Source organism: Neofelis nebulosa, chromosome 4 (assembly GCF_028018385.1).
Source record: "Neofelis nebulosa isolate mNeoNeb1 chromosome 4, mNeoNeb1.pri, whole genome shotgun sequence".
NCBI lineage: Eukaryota > Metazoa > Chordata > Mammalia > Carnivora > Felidae > Neofelis > Neofelis nebulosa.
Window position 1 is genome coordinate 88,336,257 of NC_080785.1, and position 20,709 is coordinate 88,356,965.

Sequence of the window (20,709 nt, forward strand, 5' to 3'; positions counted from 1 at the left end):
CTCCAACCTTGGGCATATAGCTACAGGATGAATAATAAATAGCATTATACAAATGGGATAACATTTCTTGCCAATGTTTAACATAGTTTGCTTTTTTTACACATTTGATCCTAAATGAGCAGACAGGCATGCATTTTGGCAAAATCTCTGTGTATTGGCACTCCAATATAGCAAGTCTGAATCTATATAAATAACAGTAAAATAAACTTCATATACTCACTGTGAGTGTTGGGCAGTCAGAGACATTCAGCTCTTGCAAATTTCTACAGAGGCCTAAATCAAACAAGTTAAACATTACTAAACAACATAGTACAAATGTTTAAACTTAAATTTTTTCCATCCTACATTCAATGCAATGTATTCATTAGAAAACAAAAATCTTGGCATGTAACTTGTTCTAAGTGTATGGTTCCTTTTCCCAGAAAATCGATTCCTTCTGGCTTTAAAATTAAAATATATACACATGTTTATTATTGCTTGAGGATTATAGAAGGAAGGGGAAAAAAGAAAAGTACTACTCTGGGAAAAACAGTATATACTTAGAGCTTGGAAGAAAACCAACCTGCTTATTTTGTGGCATGGCTTTTTGCTCATTTTGGGGATTTTGTTTTCTTTTATTATTTTATTGTAAAATTTTTCAAACACAGAAAAGTGGAAAGACTTGAAGATTTGTACAATGAATATACCCATTACCAAGATTCTATTTCTATTGCACGATATTTGTGTTATCACTTCTTCACCTACATATCCATCTTTCTATCTTTCAATCCATCTTATTTTTTATGCATTTTGAAGGAAGCTATAGGCATAAGGACACATCCCCCTCCTACCTCAGCATGCATATTGTAAATAATTCAGCATGCGTAATAATTAATAAAATGTTTAGGATTTGTTTAGATTAGATCTACATACAATTTATAATGAATTGCAGAGAAATGGAGGACCAGAAAGGCCAAGTGTCTGATTTGCTCTAGGACCAGGGGCAACTGTACAGCTTACGGTGTCACAGGGAAGAGGACACATGTCCACAAAGAGCTGGGTAGCAAAGTGTTCTACAATCAGCACTCTGGGGCTAGACCGACAGAAAGTACAACTCCAAATCTGAGACAGAAAACAAGCATCTAGGGGAGAGGACACAAAACAGTAAAGGAGAGGAACACTTGAGGCAAAGAGGGGAAAGTCATTCTAGGTGGAGGAGACCCTCATCGAGCAGGAAAACTCCAAATATCCTGGCATCCACACTGCTACAATGAATAGAAAACACATCTGCTGCTCATAACCACTTAGCCCCACAATAATAACAACAGAAATGTTATTAATTATAAATCGATTTTGAACATTTCTTCCTTTGCCAAGAATGGACTGTGTCCTAAGTAATGAATGCAAACCAAAACCACTTTCAGAATTTAAAAGTGAAAATAATTCTTTAAAATGTACAGATCTTGGAAGTCATCAGTAATACTCGTTAAGGAAGAAAATAGATTCCCCAAACAATGCAATAACTAAATTTATGATATTAATATTTTTAGAGAATACTTACCTGAGAGTAAGTCATGCATTTAACAAATATTATCAAGAACCTGTTACGTGGGGGCACCTGGGTGGCTCAGTCAGTTAAGTGACTGACTTCGGCTCAGGTCATGATCTCATGGTTTGTGGGTTCGAGCCCCGTTCGGCTCTGTGCTGACAACTCAGAGCCTGGAACCTACTTTGGATTCTGTGTCTCCCTCTCTCCATGCCCCTTCCCCTCCCCCACTCACACTCTGTCTCTCCCTCTCTCTCAAAAATAAAATAAAACATTTTTAAAAAATTAAGAAAAAACAAAGAACCTGTTATATGCCAGAAACTCTACAGGTGCTAGAAGTACAGCAAGTGAACAAAACAGACAAAGGTCCCTGCCTTTAGGGAGTTCACATCCTCACTGGGGGAGACTGACAGTAAACACAAGAAGTAAAATATCTACTTTGACAGGTGGTGATTAGTGCTGTGGAGAAAAATAAAACAAAAAAGAACATAGAGAGTGGCTAGCAAGTGGGAAGAGATGCCACTTGACACAGAGTGGTCATAGAAGGCTTTGCTCAGGTGACATTTGAACCAAGATGTGCAAGACTTGCCAAGGACAGTGCTGTTTACTTTGAGCATTTCTGTATCTCACATTCAATATGGTTGGTGATTGGGAGACAGTACAGGAAAGAAAAAACAAGCTCAGGAGAACAGCTGTTGGGGACCTACTTTTTTTTTTGCCCATCTCAAGGCTGATGGAAGTATCCCTTTCATTTCTTGAATCTGATGTGCTGATACATTACATGTTTCAGTTTTCATAACGCTAAGCCCTGAACAGTAGAGTACTTCTCCTGGACCAGGTACTGTGAAGTGTCTTACGTGCATGAGCCCGTTTCATTCTCCTAGCAATATGACGAGGTATCCTCAGCCCCATTTTTTTTTAAGTTTGTTTATTTATTTTGAGATAGAGAGTGTGAGCAGGGGAGGGGCAGAGAGAGAATCCCAAGCAGGCTCCACAACACCAGCAGTGAAAAGCTCGATGTGGGGCTCGAACTCACGAACCATGAGATCATGACCTGAGCCAAAATCAACAGAGGTGTAACTGACTGAACCACCCAGGCACCCTACATCAGCCCCATTTTACAGATTCTGAAGTTGAGGTTAAATAACTAGCCTGACGTCATATAGTTAAGCAAGCAGGAGAGTCTTCATTGAAACTCAGGGGCTAAACCCTTGGCCACTAAACCAGACAAGTGGGAGGGTGCACTCACCACTGTTCAGGATGTTCCTTTATTAACTGCAATGTCTTTGCTTAAGAGAAAAACAAAAAATTTATTGTGGTGATCATTTCACAATATATACAAATATCGAGTCATTATGTCACACACCTGGAACAAATATAATGTTATATGTCATTTATACCGCAATAAAAAATATATATATAAAGAAAATGAATGTTTTTAAAAAGCTGCTACTATCTGTTAATAACACAATGTTCACAGTGGTTCTTCAGAGATGTTTTTCTCTTGCAACCTAGGGACTCCATCGAACCTCAGCTGGGTCTCATCGTTCCGAATTGCATTAGTTAAGATTACCCAAGCTTGCATTTCAAAGGAATACTTTCATCGTTCCCTCTGTCACCCCAAGTAATTGGGGCCAGCTGGATGTCAGGATGCGCGTGGTTACGGTGGTTACGGTGGTAATTCTGCTCTTCTTTTGTAAAGCCGCGGAGCTCCGCAAGGCCAGCCCTGGGGGCTCGAGAAGCAGAATGAATCATGGCCGGGCGGGTGGGAGCAGGAGAGGCTCCAACCCCGTCAAACGCTACGCGCCAGGCCTCCCCTGCGAAGTGTACACGTATCTTCACGAGAAGTACTTAGATTGTCAAGAAAGAAAACTAGTTTACGTGCTGCCTGACTGGCCTCAGGATTTGCTGCATATGCTGTTAGCAAGGAACAAGATCCGCATACTGAAGAACAAGATGTTCTCCAAGTTTAAGAGGCTGAAAAGCCTGGATCTGCAGCAGAACGAGATCTCCAAAATTGAGAGTGAGGCTTTCTTTGGTTTAAATAAACTTACTACTCTCCTCCTGCAGCACAACCAAATCAAAGTCTTGACAGAGGAAGTGTTCATTTATACGCCTCTCCTGAGCTACCTGCGTCTCTATGACAACCCCTGGCACTGTACTTGTGAGATGGAAACGCTTATTTCAATGTTGCAGATTCCAAGAAACCGGAATTTGGGGAACTATGCCAAGTGCGAAAGGCCACAAGATCTAAAAAACAAAAAGCTGCGGCAGTTAAAATCTGAACAGTTATGCAATGAAGAAGAAAGGGAACAATTAGACCCGAAACCCCAAGTGTCAGGGAGACCCCCAGTCATCAAGCCCGAGGTGGACTCGACTCTTTGCTACAATTACGTGTTTCCCATACAAACGCTGGACTGCAAACGGAAAGGTTTGTAAGTTTCTTAGTTTTTCATTTTCGTGGACGATTAAAAATGCTCGGAATCTTATCACCCTCCCTACACTCCACCGTGCCTTGGGATTTCTGGTGTCACTTCCACCAGAAATCTTTTCCCGGTGACAATGGAATTTACTGCAAGCTTTTCTAGGGTTCGGACTCAACACGGTTGGGGTTTTGGGGGACAGTAGAGGAGGGTAGGAGGTATGCTCAGGAAGAGCAGCCAGTTGGGCACTACTCTTGTTTGCTAATAAAACCTGTGGCTGTCAAGAATCCCCTTTATCTTAAATCACAATGTGGTATAATTTAGGCAGACCAGTGGGTATAAAGACAAGTCCAAATGCTGTCTATATAATGTGACTTAAAGCGAAAACATAGTGTGCGTCTGTGGGGAAATTACCTCCAGGAAAATCATGTGTGGAAGGGAACAGGTGAGAACACTGTGAGAGGGAGGCTATGTGGGATGTAATGGCGCGTCTGTACTTCTCAGAATTTGGCCTCAAGGTTTTTTGTTTGTTTTGAGAGAGAGAAAGAGAGAATCCCAAGCAGGCTCCATACTCAGTGCAGAGCCCAATGTGGGGCTCGATTCCATGACCCTGGGATCACAACCTGAGCCATAATCAAGGAGTCAGATACTCAACTGACTGAGCCACCCAAGCACCCCTGGTCTCAATGCTTGCTAAATGCTTGCTAACATCCTATATCTTCATTGTTCCCAAGTTCCCCAAAATAAAACCTAAAAGTATTGAAAGAACTAAGCTGAAAATATTTAATCCAAGAAGTATGAAACTAAGAAAAGCTTTCCAGAATATTACCTACTTCCTGAAAAATCACTGCTGAGTTTTACATCCCACACAGTTTTGGTGTGGTGCTGCATGGGGCACATACAGGATTAATTCATGAAATAAGAAAGTGGGAAACTTTAGTAATGCTCTTGACAGGTTAGTGAAGACATTCTCAAAGTGTGGTCTGGGAACTGCTAGTCTACCCAAGGATAACCAGCCACAGGACAGTGTCTGTTTCATTTCTGGCATGGATTAATGACTTATTCGCAAAATTCAGTTAAAGCTAGATGTCACAGGATCAGGGTCACATCAAAGCAGGATGTCATTCCTTCCACTTATTTTAGGAGGTTTTGCTTTGTCTTGTTTCTTTAAGAACAGAAAGAGAAGGTTAAAAGCAACATAGAGACCCTGACTCCTTTCCAGGGAACCAGAAGCAGGAATGTGTTGACACTGAAGAGGCAGGCAACGTGAACCAGGAGAAAATTTGTTCATTTATCAGCCAAGAAGTGCACAAGCCTTGCCTCTCTGTCCCAGACTCCATAAGTGGCACCTGGTGAGAGCAAAGCACAGCCATGTGACATGGAAAGTTTTGCTTACTACAACACCCTTGAGACGTGTATAATTTGGTGCCATAGTAGAACAATTACAGTGTCATGACCAGGGAGATGCCATGCCAGGATCCTCTGAACTGGAGAGCAACTGTTCATTAATTGAAAACCTATTCTCCAGGCACTCCACACACATGTTCTGCATAGCTTCCAGTAAGGTAGCACTATCCCCATTTACAGCTGGGAAAAATGAAGCTTAGCGAGGTTCAGTGACTTGGTTGAGGTCTCACAGGTTAAGCAGCAAAGCCAAGGTTTGAAGGTTGGTCTGCCTGATCATGCCATCTTCTTTGATCACATTCAAGCAAACAGCTGCCTCACCAATGGAAAGATTAAAGAATTCTAGAAAAGTCAGTATATGCAGTTTCTCTGCAGCCAGATTGGGGAAATTTCCCTGACCTTGTTACAGTGACTACTTAGTGTTTCATGCTGAAGAACATGTCTTATTAGCAATGCCTTTGTGATGCTTAGATTAAAAACTTAAATTACAGGGGTGCCTGGGTGGCTCAGTCGGTAGAGCGTCTGACTTCGGCTCAGGTCATGATCTCATGGTTTGTGAGTTCGATCCCCGGGTCAGGCTCTGTGCTGACAGCATGGAGCCTGCTTGGGTTTCTCTGTCTTCCTCTCTCTCTCTCTTTCTCTCTCTCTCTCTCTTTCTCTCTCTCTCTCTTTAATAAGCATTAAAAAAAAAATAGACCCGGGGCCCCTAGATGGCTCAGTCAGTTAAGCTTCTGACTTCAGCTCAGGTTATGATCTCACTATTCATGAGTTTGATCCCTGTGTCAGGCTCTGTGCTGAGAGTTTGGAGCCTGGAGCCTGCTTCGGATTCTGTGTCTCCCTCTTTCTGCCCCTCCCCTGGTCGTGCTCTGTGTCTCTCTCTCTCTCAAAACTAAAAAAGCATTAAAATTTTTTTTAAAACTGAAATTACATATTTAAAAAACTAACACAAAGCTACTAATCCTAGACTTGGGTTAGAAAAATTACTTGATAAAGCTGAGGCTCTCCCCTCAAGCTAAAGATAATTTGCACTTGTTGAATCAGGTGATCAAGTTAAGTATGCACAGTTAAGTTCATTGATTATCTGAGAAAAATGCCATCGACACAAAATCAAAGACTTCTACAGCTAGACTGCACTGTAATTTAAGAATAGATAACGTGTTAGGAAATATCTGCCATTTTTACTGCTTTACTGCTCTTGGGCCATTCAACCCCCCCACAATGAGCCTATTTCTGCCTTTGTCTTTTTTCCCATGATATTTTTGTCTCATTTTCTTTTGGCAAACATCAACTTATAAAAACAGAAGTATTTTCTGTTTTCTTTCCTCAACTTATTGTTGTCTAAACACGACCTTCCAGATATGCCCCGTAAACTCATCCCCCTTGTGTTAAAATACACCTATTTACTGGAAACAATACACACTATATATATAATAATACTGACTCATACATGAAAGGACAATTCAAGTTCCTCCAAACGTTAATGACTACACAAAGGAGAGCATATGCCATTTATATTACAAAATGAAGGGCAATTTTGTCTTTTAATATCATACATATAAATTGCCTTCACTATTATTGATATAAATTTATGAATCAGTTGATAGTTTATTTTTTGTAAAAGCCATGGTCTTGTCTCTGACACCCCCTGTACTCTCAGGTACTGCCTGGAACAGGGCTATGCGCTTTAGACTGATGATAATAACTGTGCTGCCTTCTTTGCTCTTGCAAAGGCAGTAATTTAAGCAACCTTTAAAAATAAAAATACATAGAATTAAAAATCATGGCTAGAATTCAAGTATGACAATCTGTATTTAATCTGTAATTTTCCTTATTCCATTTTATAAATAGATAACAAATGTCAAATACTAAGAATGTTCAGCAATTCATCTCTAGCTCCCTGCCAAAGAGTAGTAATACTTTTGCTTATGCTCTACGTGTTAGATACTATGTAGAATCTAAAGAAGCCCAAAACATGCTGTCCAAGGTGGAACCAGCAGTGGTGTTAGTGAATAAAAGCTGTCTGCTAAAGGCTCTGTGTGCCTAAGACATAGCGGTTTACATGCATTACGTAATTTACTATTCAGCCTTCAAAGAGCACTATTACTACACTATTACTACCCTCACAAAGGAGGAACCTGAGGTGTAGAGAAGGTAAGTTGCCCTTCTAAGGTCCCACAGGCAGTCCCAAGCCATTGACCACCATGCAATGTCATCTCTTCCTTCATGATTCCAGGTACATCAACCAAGAAAAATGTATAAAAGCTTTCTGGGTGCTTTCTCCCCGTACTGATTCTCCTCTTTTTTTTTTTTTTTAAATTTTTAAAAAATGTTTATTTTTGAGAGAGAGGGACAGAGTGAGAGCGGGGAAGGGGTAGAGAGAGAGGGAGACACAGAATCTGAAGCAGGCTTCAGGCTCTGAGCTGTCAGCACAGAGCCCGATGTGGGGCTCAAACCCACACACCGTGAAATCATGGTCTGAGCCGAAGTCAGACACTCAAGCAACTGAGCCACCCAGGCACCCCTACTGATTCTCCTCTTAGGCTCTGTATGATATACCATGTACATGAGCACACACAGAAAACCCAAATACAGATTACCCTAACTCAGAAGTTGTGCCTTTCCCAACTGACAGATGATGAGTCAGATGGTGTGCATAGGGCACCTAATATGTGCCAGTTTGACCACACAGACCTCAAAAATCACTAATTTTGCCTTAAACGTTGGACGGCACGAAAAAGAAATAATAGCTTTATTCACTGGGGGACAGGCACTTTGCCAACAAAATGTAGTCTTCCAAAGGGAATAAATGTGAAATTAGTTGAAAGGCATGTTTATGCCACATTGAGGTAAATGTATTTGCCAAAAAGACATGAAAGAATTGAAAACTGCATCTTTAGCTTTATGTTTACCAGAATCATTTACAATTTCTAAGGATTCATTTTACTTCTGAGATTTGGACTGGGGGGTATTATGCAGGTAAGGTACTCTCAGCTGCCTTTGAAGTTAATTTCATCGCTAGTTTAACAATGATTAATAATTTTTTATTTGCAAAATCAGGGTTATTTATGCCTCTTTGCCTACTACCACCGAGCCTTCAGAGTAGTTCTGATATTACTGACAACTAAGATATTGCAATCCCACTAAGGGGCGCCTGGGAGCATAGTCAGTTGGGTGACCAACTCTTGATTTCAGCTCAGGTCATGATCTCACAGTTTGTGGGTTTGAACTCCAAATCAGACTCCACACTGACAGTGTGGAGCCTGCTTGGGATTCTATCTCTCCCTCTCTCTCTCTGTCCCTCCCCAACTTGTGCGTGCTCTCTCTAATTAATTAATTAATTAATTAAAAAAAGATAACCCACTAAATGGGAAATTACATGGAGAAATATTCCCAGTTCACTCCTCAGACTCAGCAAATTTTGGTTGGGGAATGGTAAGGTTTGTCAAGGGTGACGATAGAGTAGATGAGGTATGTTTTGAGTGTTTACCAAGAATTTTAGGTAGCAGCAAATAACAATGTGGTGCCTGGTCTAGAAATAGGGACATTGACCAAATTTGACTTGTGGCTATAATCTTTATCATTTTACATTATTTTACATCACTATTTGCAATTTTCATTCAAGTTTAAGATAAAAGAACTAAAGAATTGTTTTTACTCGTCAGTACAACAAATAAGATTTTTCCATGGTTTTTCTAAGCCATACTAGCAAAGGCTTTGGGTTGTATATCCTGGTTTACTTGTGGATCCTATTTTTACCCTATTTTTACTGCTGACAATGCCAAAGTTGGTTCTGCAATTCATAGTCCCTTTCCAGCATCCACAGGCCCTGTCATACTGCTTACACTGAGTTTCAGGGAGTTCTCATAAACTATTTTTTCTACCCATTTATTTGTGGTTTACCCACTTCAGCTTGTCCCACAGTGGTTGCTTGGGAGGTCTCTGTCATCCACCCCATGTCCAACCCAACAGATGTGGATTCAGCAAGCAAATCCTGATAAACAGCCTGCTTTCCAAAACCTAGGAGATACTGTCTGTGGTGGCAATGAAGATCTACAGTTCTTAATGGCCTTATAGAACCTTAATGAGAACTTGAGCTTTTATTCATAGTAAGATGGGAACATCTGGTGGATTAGAAGCCATCTGGGGAATTGACATGGTCGTATTTATGTTTTGACAGTTTAACATGGGCTTAGGACACTTTGGGGGATAATCCAGACAAGAGCTGATGTTGACTTAGACCAATGTGGTAGCAATGGAGGAACTGAGAAGAGGTAGGATCTTGGGTATTTTGAAATAAAACTCTATTCTGCTTTTAAGATCTTGCTAGAAGATGCCACAGCCATTTTCAATAATTATTCCAAACACTATAATGTCCACAAATTATTTCTTTGATTTGTCCTCCGTTGTCTCCATGGTTTTTAATTATTGCTGGGATCTCCACTTACTTGTTTAAATGTAGGACCCCAGAGAGAATATAGCTCTTCACTTGGGGTCTTGATGATCCTAAAGGGAGGAATACCTCACTGTTGGAACATTATAAGTTCAAGACTTAAAATCTTTCACCTTTCAATTATATTGGCAGACATAATTCTAAGTCAAACAGAATAGTGCCTTGCCAAAAGACAAAAATAAGACCACTCCATATTTTTTTATTTTTATTAAAAAAATTTTTTTAGCATTTATTTACTTTGGAGAGAAAGAGAGAGACAGAGGCGTGAGCAGGAGAGGGGCAGAGAGAGGGAGACAGAGAATCCGAACCAGGCTCCAGGCTCTGAGCTGTCAGCACAGAGCCCAATGCGGGGCTCAAACTCAGACCACGAGATCATGACCTGAGCTGAAGTCAGACACTTAATTGACTGAGCCACCCAGGTGCCCTGATCGCTCCATATTTTAAAAGGATTTTTATTACAAAAGTGCTCAGTATCCTGAAATCATCAAACTCAATGTTTCATGAGCTCTTATTTACAATGTATTATCTGTGATGAACTACCCCAATACTTAGTGGCTTGATACAACACACATTCATTATCTCACAGTTTCTGTGGGTCAGGAAACCGGACATGGCTCAGTTGAGTCCTCTGCTTGCAGATCCTTCACAAGGCTGCAATCAGTGTGTTCACCAGGACTCACGTCTGTGGTCCCATCTGAAGACTCAACTGGGAAAGGCTCCTCTTCCAAGCTCATATGGCCATTGGCAGAATTCAGTTCCTCAAGGGTTGTTGGACTGAGGACCTGAGTTCTTTGCTGGCTATTTGCCAGAGGCTACATTCCTTGCCACGTGGGCCTCTCCAAAATGACAGCTTACTTTATCAAAGTGAGCAGAAGAGAATCTGCTGGCAAAATAAAAGTCATAATCTCTTGTAACCTGATTGTGGAAGTGGCATCCACTGACATTTGCTGCATTCTATTTTTGGAAGCAAGTCATGGGTTCAGGCCATATTCAAAGGAGGTGTTTACACAAGGGCATACGTATTAGTAGAGAAGAACATGGAGTGCCTTTTCAGAAGCTGTCTGATACATATCATTTGTTTAGGATATATTAGGCATCGTCCTAAGCCTCCACCATGAAGCTTCTATGGGGGGGAGGGGACAAAAATGAAAACAATCAGTAAAATGTATACTACATCTGATGGTGATAACTTACCATTGAGGAAAAGCAGGAGTATTTGTTATTGCTAAACTGAAAACAGGAGACATCATTTTAAATACAGAGCTAGGAAGGTCTCATGACCACCCAGTGTATTGACTCCACCTCAGTTCCTCCCCCACTCCAACTTTACCCTGTGCCAGGCTTGAGGATTCAAAGGCAGATGGAACGGCATGAAAGAAACAGAAAAGTACCAGGAGCAGAGTGGTTAGAAGCATATATTCTGAAGCTAGCATGTGTATTTAAATCCTAGGACTATAACTACAGGCAAATTGTGCCTCAGCTCCCTCATCTGTAAAATGAGAATAATCATACTTAGCCCATGGGGTTCTTGTCACTTAATACTTGTTAGAACATACAGAACACTTCCTGCACATAGATACCAAGATACTAAGATCCCATCGAGACGAGAAAGCAAATTTAACAGTAACAGGGATACTAAAGAAGGATTTACCAATTCCATTCCATTTAAGACCATGGATTTGGGGTTTTAAAGGGGAAAAAATAAACCTGAATCTTTATGAAAATAAATATACTATGGGCTAAGAAGTCATAAATACCAGAGTTTTGGGGTTTTGGTTTTTTTTTTAGTATTTTGAAGAAATTGTCAGCAATTCAATTATCCTGTTCCAAAAATATTATCATGGATAAATGGATACCACCTTTTATAAGCTTATTTTCTGTACCCAATTCAACAAATTTTATTCACAAAGCCTTTGGGTCATGCTATTTCTCAGTTATCAGTTAATCTGGACATTTTATTACTTCTAGTTTTCTTTTTTTTTTAAATTTTTTTTTTCAACGTTTTTTATTTACTTTTGGGACAGAGAGAGACAGAGCATGAACGGGGGAGGGGCAGAGAGAGAGGGAGACACAGAATCGGAAACAGGCTCCAGGCTCCGAGCCATCAGCCCAGAGCCTGACGCGGGGCTCGAACTCACGGACCGCGAGATCGTGACCTGGCTGAAGTCGGACGCTTAACCGACTGCGCCACCCAGGCGCCCCACTTCTAGTTTTCTTTTGTGGAAACAGGCTTGTGTCTCTTCACAGTTCTCACTTGCCCTACTTAAAATTAAATAAAACCTCCTTAGACTATTTTTCCAATGATTAAGAGGGCAAATATTACACTAAAATATAAAATAACACTATATTTTTTAGGAACTCCTGAGTGGCTCAGTCGATTAAGTGTCCAACTTTGGCTCAGGTCATGATCTCCTGGTTCATGGGTTCGAGCCCTGTGTCAGACTCTGCTGACAGCTCAAAACCTGGAACCTGCTTTGGATTCTGTCTCCCTCTTCCTCTGCCCCTCTTCTGCTCACGTTCTGTCTCTCTCTCTCTCCCATCCCCCCAAAATAAATAAACATTAAAATATTTTTTAAAATAACACTATATTTTTTAAAGCATAATTTAAAGAGAAATGTAAATAGAGACAAATTAGGTGAACCTTGATTTCCTATTAACCTGTGAAAGATAACCTGGACTCCTCTTCCAGAGGCTTTTTCTCTAGTAGTAGTAACAGTAATAGTGTTGTTGTTCCTGAGGTGTCTGGGAGTCTAGGAGTGCTGGAATATAAACTAAGTCACAAGGATTCAGGGAATACATGCTGAGGAAGAAGCGGGGGCAGCAGGTCAGGACTACGCTTCCTCAAATTTTAGCATCCAGGGAAAGGAGCCATAAGATCAAGGTCAAAAGCTTTTTGTTAATTTTTTAAGGGTAGAGAGACCTGAGCACTTTTTGTTAGCAGAAAAAATCGAAGGAGAGGAATGAAATGAAAACACAACCCAGGGGCAGCAGTTAATAGTGAAAATTCCTTCCTTGAGCAGATGGGAAAGGATTGGAAGGGACACACATAGAGTGGTTTGATTGATTTCACTTCCTTTTAGCTTTTTTCCCCCTAAAGCTTCCCAGGTGCTTCTAATGGACAGCCAGGAGTGAGCCCCACCGCCATGTCTAGGACATTTCTCTGAACAGCTCAGCAAGGAGTGCTATCCATTCCTCTAAGCCTGACGCACCTGGTCCAGGAGGCTTTGTTGGAGTTAGCACATTCTATATCTCATTCATACCAATGTTCTTTAGCTTTAGATGATCCCTTTCCCCTTTAGCTTTAAGAGTTAACCCTTCAACCACAGGTGGAACAGTAACTAAGAAGATGGCATGGGAGGAAACCTCGATAACCAGAACGTTATTAATTTTTCCAGAGCTGAAGAAAGTTCCAAACAACATCCCTCCAGACATTGTTAAACTTGACTTGTCATACAATAAAATCAACCAGCTTCGACCCAAGGAGTTTGAAGATGTTCATGAGCTAAAAAAATTAAACCTCAGCAGCAATGGCATTGAATTCATAGATCCTGGTAAGTTCCACAGAGTAGCCCTTTAAATGGGTGATGAGTATTCTCTGGGGTTTTTTTTCCCCCTTTATGGCAACATGTATGGTAAGTATAATTTAGTTTTGAAAAACCTATATAATGAAAATTTTAAATTAAACATGATGTCTAAATCAGAATTTGTTTGGCACTCAGAGAAATATTTACCAAAATGTTGCTTTATGAAGGATATAATACTGTATATTACTAAGCAACAGTTATTCAGTTGGTCCAAACAAGTGTTTTGTAGAATGGATTTAAAAAATAAGAATATGTGGTCAATAATATCTTAAACATGTAGTGACTTTTAAAGGGAAATTCAGATTTGGCATTTTCTTTGCTATTCATGAAGTTCCAATTTGTTTAAAGTAAACTTGAAACAATCTGCTAAGTACCAAGCTCATAAATTCATATAAAATGTGTTCAAGCCAGAGCCAGATGTATTTTATCTAATCCCAGATCCAGATTAATTTTCGTTTCCATCCCTCAAATCTCTTCTCCATTTGCTAATAATAAAGCCTCTGGCGAAAATGAGCATGTTAAGTAAACACACTGGATTTGGAAAGAACTGAGAATTACTGCAATATTGATCAGATTTGGAACATACATAACACACATGCCTTCATAGTGCTGCTTCAATATGAAAACTCCAGTCTATAAAAATGATTATTGATACTATTATAATATAATGTTAATGTTATAAATGTTTTCAATTCAGTTGTTACTTCTGCTTTGCTTAATGATAATTTAATGCCATTAATAGAACAGTAGGATTTTAACATTGTAGAAGTACAAATTGAGAATGAATGTTCTGGAGCTGCAAAGGCATATTTTAGTATTTGTAACATCTTTTAAAATATTGAGAAATCATAATTTAAGGGGTGTCTGGGTGACTCATTCGGTTGAGCATCCAACACTTGATTTTGGCTCAGGACATGATTCCAGGGTTGTGGGATCGAGCCCTGCATCAGGCTCTGCACTGAGCTTGGAGACTGCTTGAGATTATTCTCTCTCCCTCTCTCTGCCTGTTCCCCACTCACACTTGCATTCTCAAAAAAAAAAAAAAAAGTCATAATTTTAAAATTTCCCAAAGGAACAGCATTATGCTACACTTATACCTTAGCCTGTATAGACTTGGGGGTGTCTTTAAATCATGAGGTCAAAAGTCATTTTCATTTCACAGTGAATAAGAATACAACAGAGACATCCTTCTCCCAAATGAAGTGATCATCATGTTAGTGTGGAGATCAGTGACTGATAGCCAGTCTCCACAAAGCCAGGCCACAGGGTGAAGAATCTGGAGATGGAGACCCTCTCTTGCTGCAAGAGAACCAAAGAATTGCAAGACAAGCATGCCTTGTCACACGTCCCTGGGCTTTCACGTATCCAGAGTATCAGTGCAATCGAGTTTTAGAGTTATCTCTAAAAGAGACTGAAATATTTGTTATTCTAATGGCCTAAGTTAAATTTATTAAAGTAGTGAGTAATGGTCCAACAATATTTTAATTGTAATGGAACCAGTGTATAAAGAAAACTAGAGTAAAATGAAAAAACAGTGTAGAGACAGATAATAATGCAACATGGGTTTGTTTTACTTCGAGTGATATTTTTCCCTCATCAGCTATGAAGTTCCCATAATTGCAAGGATTCCTTTACCATCCTTGAGATATCCTGAAGCCTCCTGAACTTGTTTACCCAATGTGTTTTCCTTGCTGACTCACAAGGTGAACTCTTGTTACCAGCAATAGTATTCTTGTTTTCTCCTTTGTTCAATTCAGTCCCAGGAAGGTATTTTCTACATTAACAAATATTTGTTGAGCACCTGCCAAATGCCAGCCACTTTCTTGGTATGTCTTCTGGAACAACAACAAAAAAATGTCCACACTTCAATAAGTCAAAATAGCCTAAAGAAGTTTCTAAAATAAAAGACCTTCTATATTTCAGGACCTATGAGATGAAACAGTGCCAAAGTAAACTCTGTTAACTACTTATGTTAGCAGGTATACAAATGCAATGAGATTTACTGGGGTCGTTTAATGTTTATTTATTTTGAGAGGGAGCAAGCAGAGGAAAGGCAGAAAGAGAGAGAGGGAGAGAGATAACCCCAAGCAGGTTCCACACTCAAAGCCGATATCAAGAGTTGGGCACTTAACCAACTGAGCCACCTAGTGATTTACTGGTTTTAAAAGGCATGAAATAACAATCTCATAAAATGCCAGACTTTATTGCAAAAGAGAGAAAGAAGACACCCTATTAAGGATTTATCTCCTTTGAGAAACAAATGAAAACCAGCTTTCCCAAATGCCTGAATACATATGGTTTAAGTAAAAACTATAGCACTTTCAAAATAAAATCTAGGAATGTTTTCACATGCTTTCAGTCTAAAGGGCTGACTTGTTTCAAGGAAAGTAAATTGTGAGATCATTGACTTACAGAGTGTTGGCAAATAGGGGGGAAAATGCAGTGTCTTCAAAGCTGTCATTATACTGGCTGACGTTTTGCTCCTCCCTAGCCCCCTGCCCTCTCCTAACACTCCCACCCAGGCTATTGCTTTTGCACCAAAGTAGAAAAAATTCTTTTTAGGGGAAATTATGCATTTTGTCTGAGAACAAATGATATGAAAATGGTTCATGATACTGGTATTAGAGCACATTTTCCAAATCCAAAATATGGACATTATATACCCTAAGTATTTTAAAACAATATTAAGGGGTTCTGGGTGGCTCAGTTGGGTTAAGCATCCAACTCTTGATTTCAGCTCAGGTCATGATCTCTTGGCTATGAGATGGAGCCCCATGTTGGGCTCTGTGCTGGGCGTGGAGCCTACTTAAGACTTTCTCTCTCTCTCTCTCTCTCTCTCTCTCTCTCTCTCTCTCTCTCTCTCTGTGTGTCTGTCTGTCTGTCTCTCTTCCTCCTTCCCTCCCTCCCTCCAAAAATAAATAAATAAATAGACAAACAAAAAACCGTAATGAGAAAATGTTTGAAATAGCAGCAAAATGTTTGAAATCAAAGTTGACCAGTGAATTCTAGGGTTAGTCCACGTCAACTAAAATCTATGTTTAGATTTCCTTTTTACTCCTGGAGGGGGAAAAAGAGTTTTGTTGTCTTATTTCGTGTTACATATTTGATATTTGCTAATTACCCACACTCCAGCAGAATTAAATACATATGGATTCAGAACTGATAGCTACCACAGCTTGCCAAAACACAACCAGATGTTTTCAAAATGTTGATAAAAATTGTTTAGTTTTGGACTCTACAGGAATATCGTTCCCTCCCCCTAAAAAGGGAAAAGCTGCTTCCTAGGCATTTTCAGAGTTTGCTGTTGTCCCAGGGAACTGTCAGATCATCACCATACACATTTTTTTCATTTTTTATGCACTTATGTCTTACATTTGAAATATTTTCCTAATTCATGCCTTTTTTGTGTGGCATCTTTCCAGTGAGTATTTAAAAAATGCACATGAGCCCAGAAACCATTTTTAGAAAGCTAACATAAAGTGATTTTTCAAATAAAATATTGTAGTCAATTAAATCAAGGGAAGAGCTTTGTGTGAGCAAAAACATACTCCGGAATTTTGCATTGAGACACGTTACCGTTAGGAAAATATAATTAAGACCAAAATCCTCCAACACGGAAATTCTCTCCACAAAGGTAGTTGAGGAAAAAAGAAAACATTTATTATTGAATAAGCATTAAACCAAGATGGGACGCACATCACGGGCAATCTTCTAAGCGACTGCAAAGCTGAAAACGCAATACTTACATGTTTTCAGGATAAGTAACTCGTCCTCAAGTGAGAGGGCTTGACAGCATTCTTTGTCATACATGGGGCATCTTCACTCTATCTGGTAATTGAGGTGGCCAGTTATGTTAGCTAATTGGCTTTACCCAGAGGAAAACAAATTCCATCTTCGTGACTAAGGAGCAAGGCCCCTACCCTCCCTCAGAAACTGGGAGATAAGTGTACTAGCTCCCCTGACGTTTACATTTCAAAGAGATGGCTCTCAGGTCCTTGAGGAAGACATTCCTGGCTCATAAAGTTGACAGAATCCCTGGTTAGGCTTCTGAAGGATATGTATACATTTCAAAGAGAGGATAAAGTACTTAAAATTACAAGTTTTCTAAAGTAAAGCTCTGAGAAAAAGGAGAGGAGGGAATTTTTTTTTCAACAAGGAGAATTAGGTCTCTCATTTTTGTGTATATGTCCTTATAATACGCCATACAGTTGCATGTAACCCAGCTACTCATTGCGTTAATAACTACTTTCTGTTTCTAGCTGCTTTTTTAGGACTCACACATTTAGAAGAGTTAGATTTATCAAACAACAGTCTACAAAACTTTGACTATGGCGTATTAGAAGACTTGTATTTTTTGAAACTCTTGTGGCTCAGAGATAACCCTTGGAGATGTGACTACAATATCCACTACCTCTACTACTGGTTAAAGCACCACTACAACGTCCACTATAACGGCCTGGAATGCAAGATGCCCGAAGAATACAAAGGGTGGTTTGTGGGAAAATATGTTCGCAGTTACTTTGAAGAATGCCCCAAAGACAAATTACCAGCCTACCCTGAGACATTTGATCAGGATCCGGAAGATGATGAATGGGAGAAGATTCATAGGGATCACACAGCCAAGAAGCAAAGTGTAAGAATCACTATAGTGGGATAACTTAGGAATTGTTTTGGTTGCAACTGTTTTGAGTTTGCTATACCGGTGTCAGAAAACCATATGTTTACATTTCGATTAACTGTGTTGCCTATTTATGCAGGGTTATCCAGTTACAGGAAGGTTCCCTTAATTATTATTTTTATTGTGAGAAATTCTAGCAACCAAGGGAATACTTCCATCCCGCTTGCCTGCCTGTTTGCAGACCGGCCTTTGGTGACGGTTCCACACTGGTAAACTGCGGGAGTTGGGTCCTAATGATGGCATTGGAATTTCATAACATCCTGTATATATGTTTTTACTGCCTTTTGAAAATAAAATTTTTAAAAACTTGGTTCATTTTTATATGCCTTGTGAGAGCTGCTTGTACACACCTAAAGATGATCAAAGTGAAAATATATGAGCGCTTAGGAATAATAAAATATCACTCTCCCCTCTGCCCCTCCCACTTTTTTTTCCAGCAATTCAGCTTATACATAGAATAAAATTCCATTTCTGATTCCTGTGCATTCCAAAATGTGATCCTGGCAAACCCAAATTTTCAAGTGCTCTTCACTGATTCTTGCAAAAAACAAAACAAAACAAAAAACTGTCAAGCTAGACCTGAAGGAGAATTGTCACAAACAATAAATAAGAGAATCTGAGAATTATATTGGAGACTGGTCAGAAGATGGGACTCAGAAGAAGTTGTAGATGGTGTGAATCATAAGCAATGAAGAGGTATAAACACTAGTGAATGTGGAAATAGTGCTGATTTCTGAAAGAATTCAGACTGGGGAGCCACCTGCCAGTGGGAAATGCCTGAGCCCTTCCTGCTAAGCTAATATGTCAAGCATAAAGCAAAGGATGAAATTAGAAATCAGGGTCAGGATTTGGGATGAGGTAGAAGCAAACAGGAGGCAGTGATATCAATAGCAACTGAGTAAGGAGGCAGTGTCCAGGAGAAGCCCCATGGTATGGGTTTGCAGGTTAGAAATCACTCACCCAGAGAAGCAGATCCGCACAAAAAGAGGAAATACCTGGAGACAAACCCCATCAGCTTGTGTTTTGATAGTTAGCTGTACTATTACAAAAATAAAATGAAAAGAAATATATACATATCCTTTACAATACCACTTTTTTCGGGATACCTGGCTGGCCCAGTCAGTTGAGCAACTCTTAATCTCAGCTCAGGTCGTGATCTCACAGTTCATGGGTTCGAGCCCACGGTGGGCTCTGCACTGACAGTGCAGAGCCTGCTTGGGATTCTGTCTCTGTCCCTGACCCTGACCCACTCTTTCTCTCTCTCTCTCTCTCTCTCTCAAAATAAATAAACTTAAAAAAAAATTTTAAACAACTTTTTCCTTTTTATAGACATTTCCCTTTCACTCTGAGTTGAATACATTTTCATTCTTCTATCAAGGTATTCCTACAAAGTTTAGCAACTGGTCTCATTTGATCCTTGCACAAAAGCATAGAAGATAGTATATGACAAATAGTTTCTTTCATATACAAATAGTATATGACAAATAGTTTCTTAAGCACCTACTAGATGCCATACACTGTGCTAAAAGCTTCACATATTCTATGTCTAATTCTCAACAAGATCCCTCTGAGGGAGGTAATACTATCTGTCTTTTCTAGATGAAGAATCCAAAGCTTGGAGTTTAGGTAGCTTGGATAATGTCACAGATCTGGCGGGTGACAGAGCCAGCATTCAGGTCCATCTAAGCCCTGGCTGCTGGGCAGGTGTGCAGAGCACTCTCACAGTCACTGTTGGCCACGGCTGCCTCACATCAGACCCTGCAGAATCAGACCCCAGAAGAGGAATAGGTACCAGGAAAGTTAAGCCTTTTTGTCCAGAAACACCCACGAGGGCAGCTGGCAGGAGAGAGTCTTTGGCCCAAGTCATTTAGTACATATCAGAAACCAAGAGAATGGGATGCTGGAAGAATTGCTGGAGCTAATGGTTCAGGGAAGGACCCTAGATTATGAGGTTCTAACCACACTGCCCATTTTACCAGTGGTTGGAATTAGGGGGAGAGACTTATGCATACTTGGGTCTCAATGCAAATCTTCACCTTACTGTTCAATCTGTTACCAGAGTGTGAACGTTCATGAACACTCAGAATAGTAAGGACACAAGACCTGAAACAGCCAAGATGTGACGGTGGAAAAAGCCTGAGTGGGACCTCAGTAGGAGACCAAGTCACGTGGTAGGGACACAAGGTTCTGGGAGGAAAAAAAAAAAAGAGATTAAATCCAATTCAGAGAAAGGGCCCAAGTTACTCTCTGGTTCAATTTTTGGAGGCTAGTTGGTGATTTGATTTTTATCTACAGTGTCACCCTCCAGGTCTAATTGGAAATAAAGCGCTAGCAATGCATAGAAATTGATCCAGACCATCCAAAAGTAAGTTAGAGTTGTTAGTATCTCCCAAGACTGAAACTGAAGTACATTTTTGAAAGCTTAGGATTTGCCCCTTCTCTGTATCAGAGTTTATACTTTTCAGGGAAGTAATAGTTGATCAATGATGGAATGAACAATTAGGTACATCCCCTTCTGCCAATTTCTTGATAGTTTAATAACTTGCCTTTGAAACTGCCTTCTGTTCAATAGATGATGAGGGTCAGGAGATTTTAAAAAAATAAGTATATTTTGTGGCAGTCAAAAATATAATAATCCTGAGAAC

The 20,709-nt window shown here is 39.9% G+C and overlaps 2 protein-coding genes across 3 annotated transcripts in view; one reads left to right on the forward strand and one right to left on the reverse strand.

Moving 5' to 3' along the window:
* LRRC17 (leucine rich repeat containing 17) overlaps nt 1-18,374 on the forward strand; it is a 33,016-nt gene extending 14,642 nt beyond the window's left edge. Inside the window, exons 2-4 of the mRNA XM_058725332.1 lie at nt 3,041-3,956; nt 13,198-13,353; nt 17,646-18,374. Coding sequence (XP_058581315.1) covers nt 3,176-3,956; nt 13,198-13,353; nt 17,646-18,043 — 1,335 coding nt within the window. The 5' untranslated portion in view covers nt 3,041-3,175 and the 3' untranslated portion in view covers nt 18,044-18,374. The remainder of the gene's footprint in view (nt 1-3,040; nt 3,957-13,197; nt 13,354-17,645) is intronic.
* FBXL13 (F-box and leucine rich repeat protein 13) overlaps nt 1-20,709 on the reverse strand; it is a 214,883-nt gene that overhangs the window by 96,768 nt on the left and 97,406 nt on the right. For both annotated transcript variants that reach the window (XM_058725326.1, XM_058725325.1), the window contains one exon: nt 221-273. In XM_058725326.1, coding sequence (XP_058581309.1) covers nt 221-273 — 53 coding nt within the window. The remainder of the gene's footprint in view (nt 1-220; nt 274-20,709) is intronic.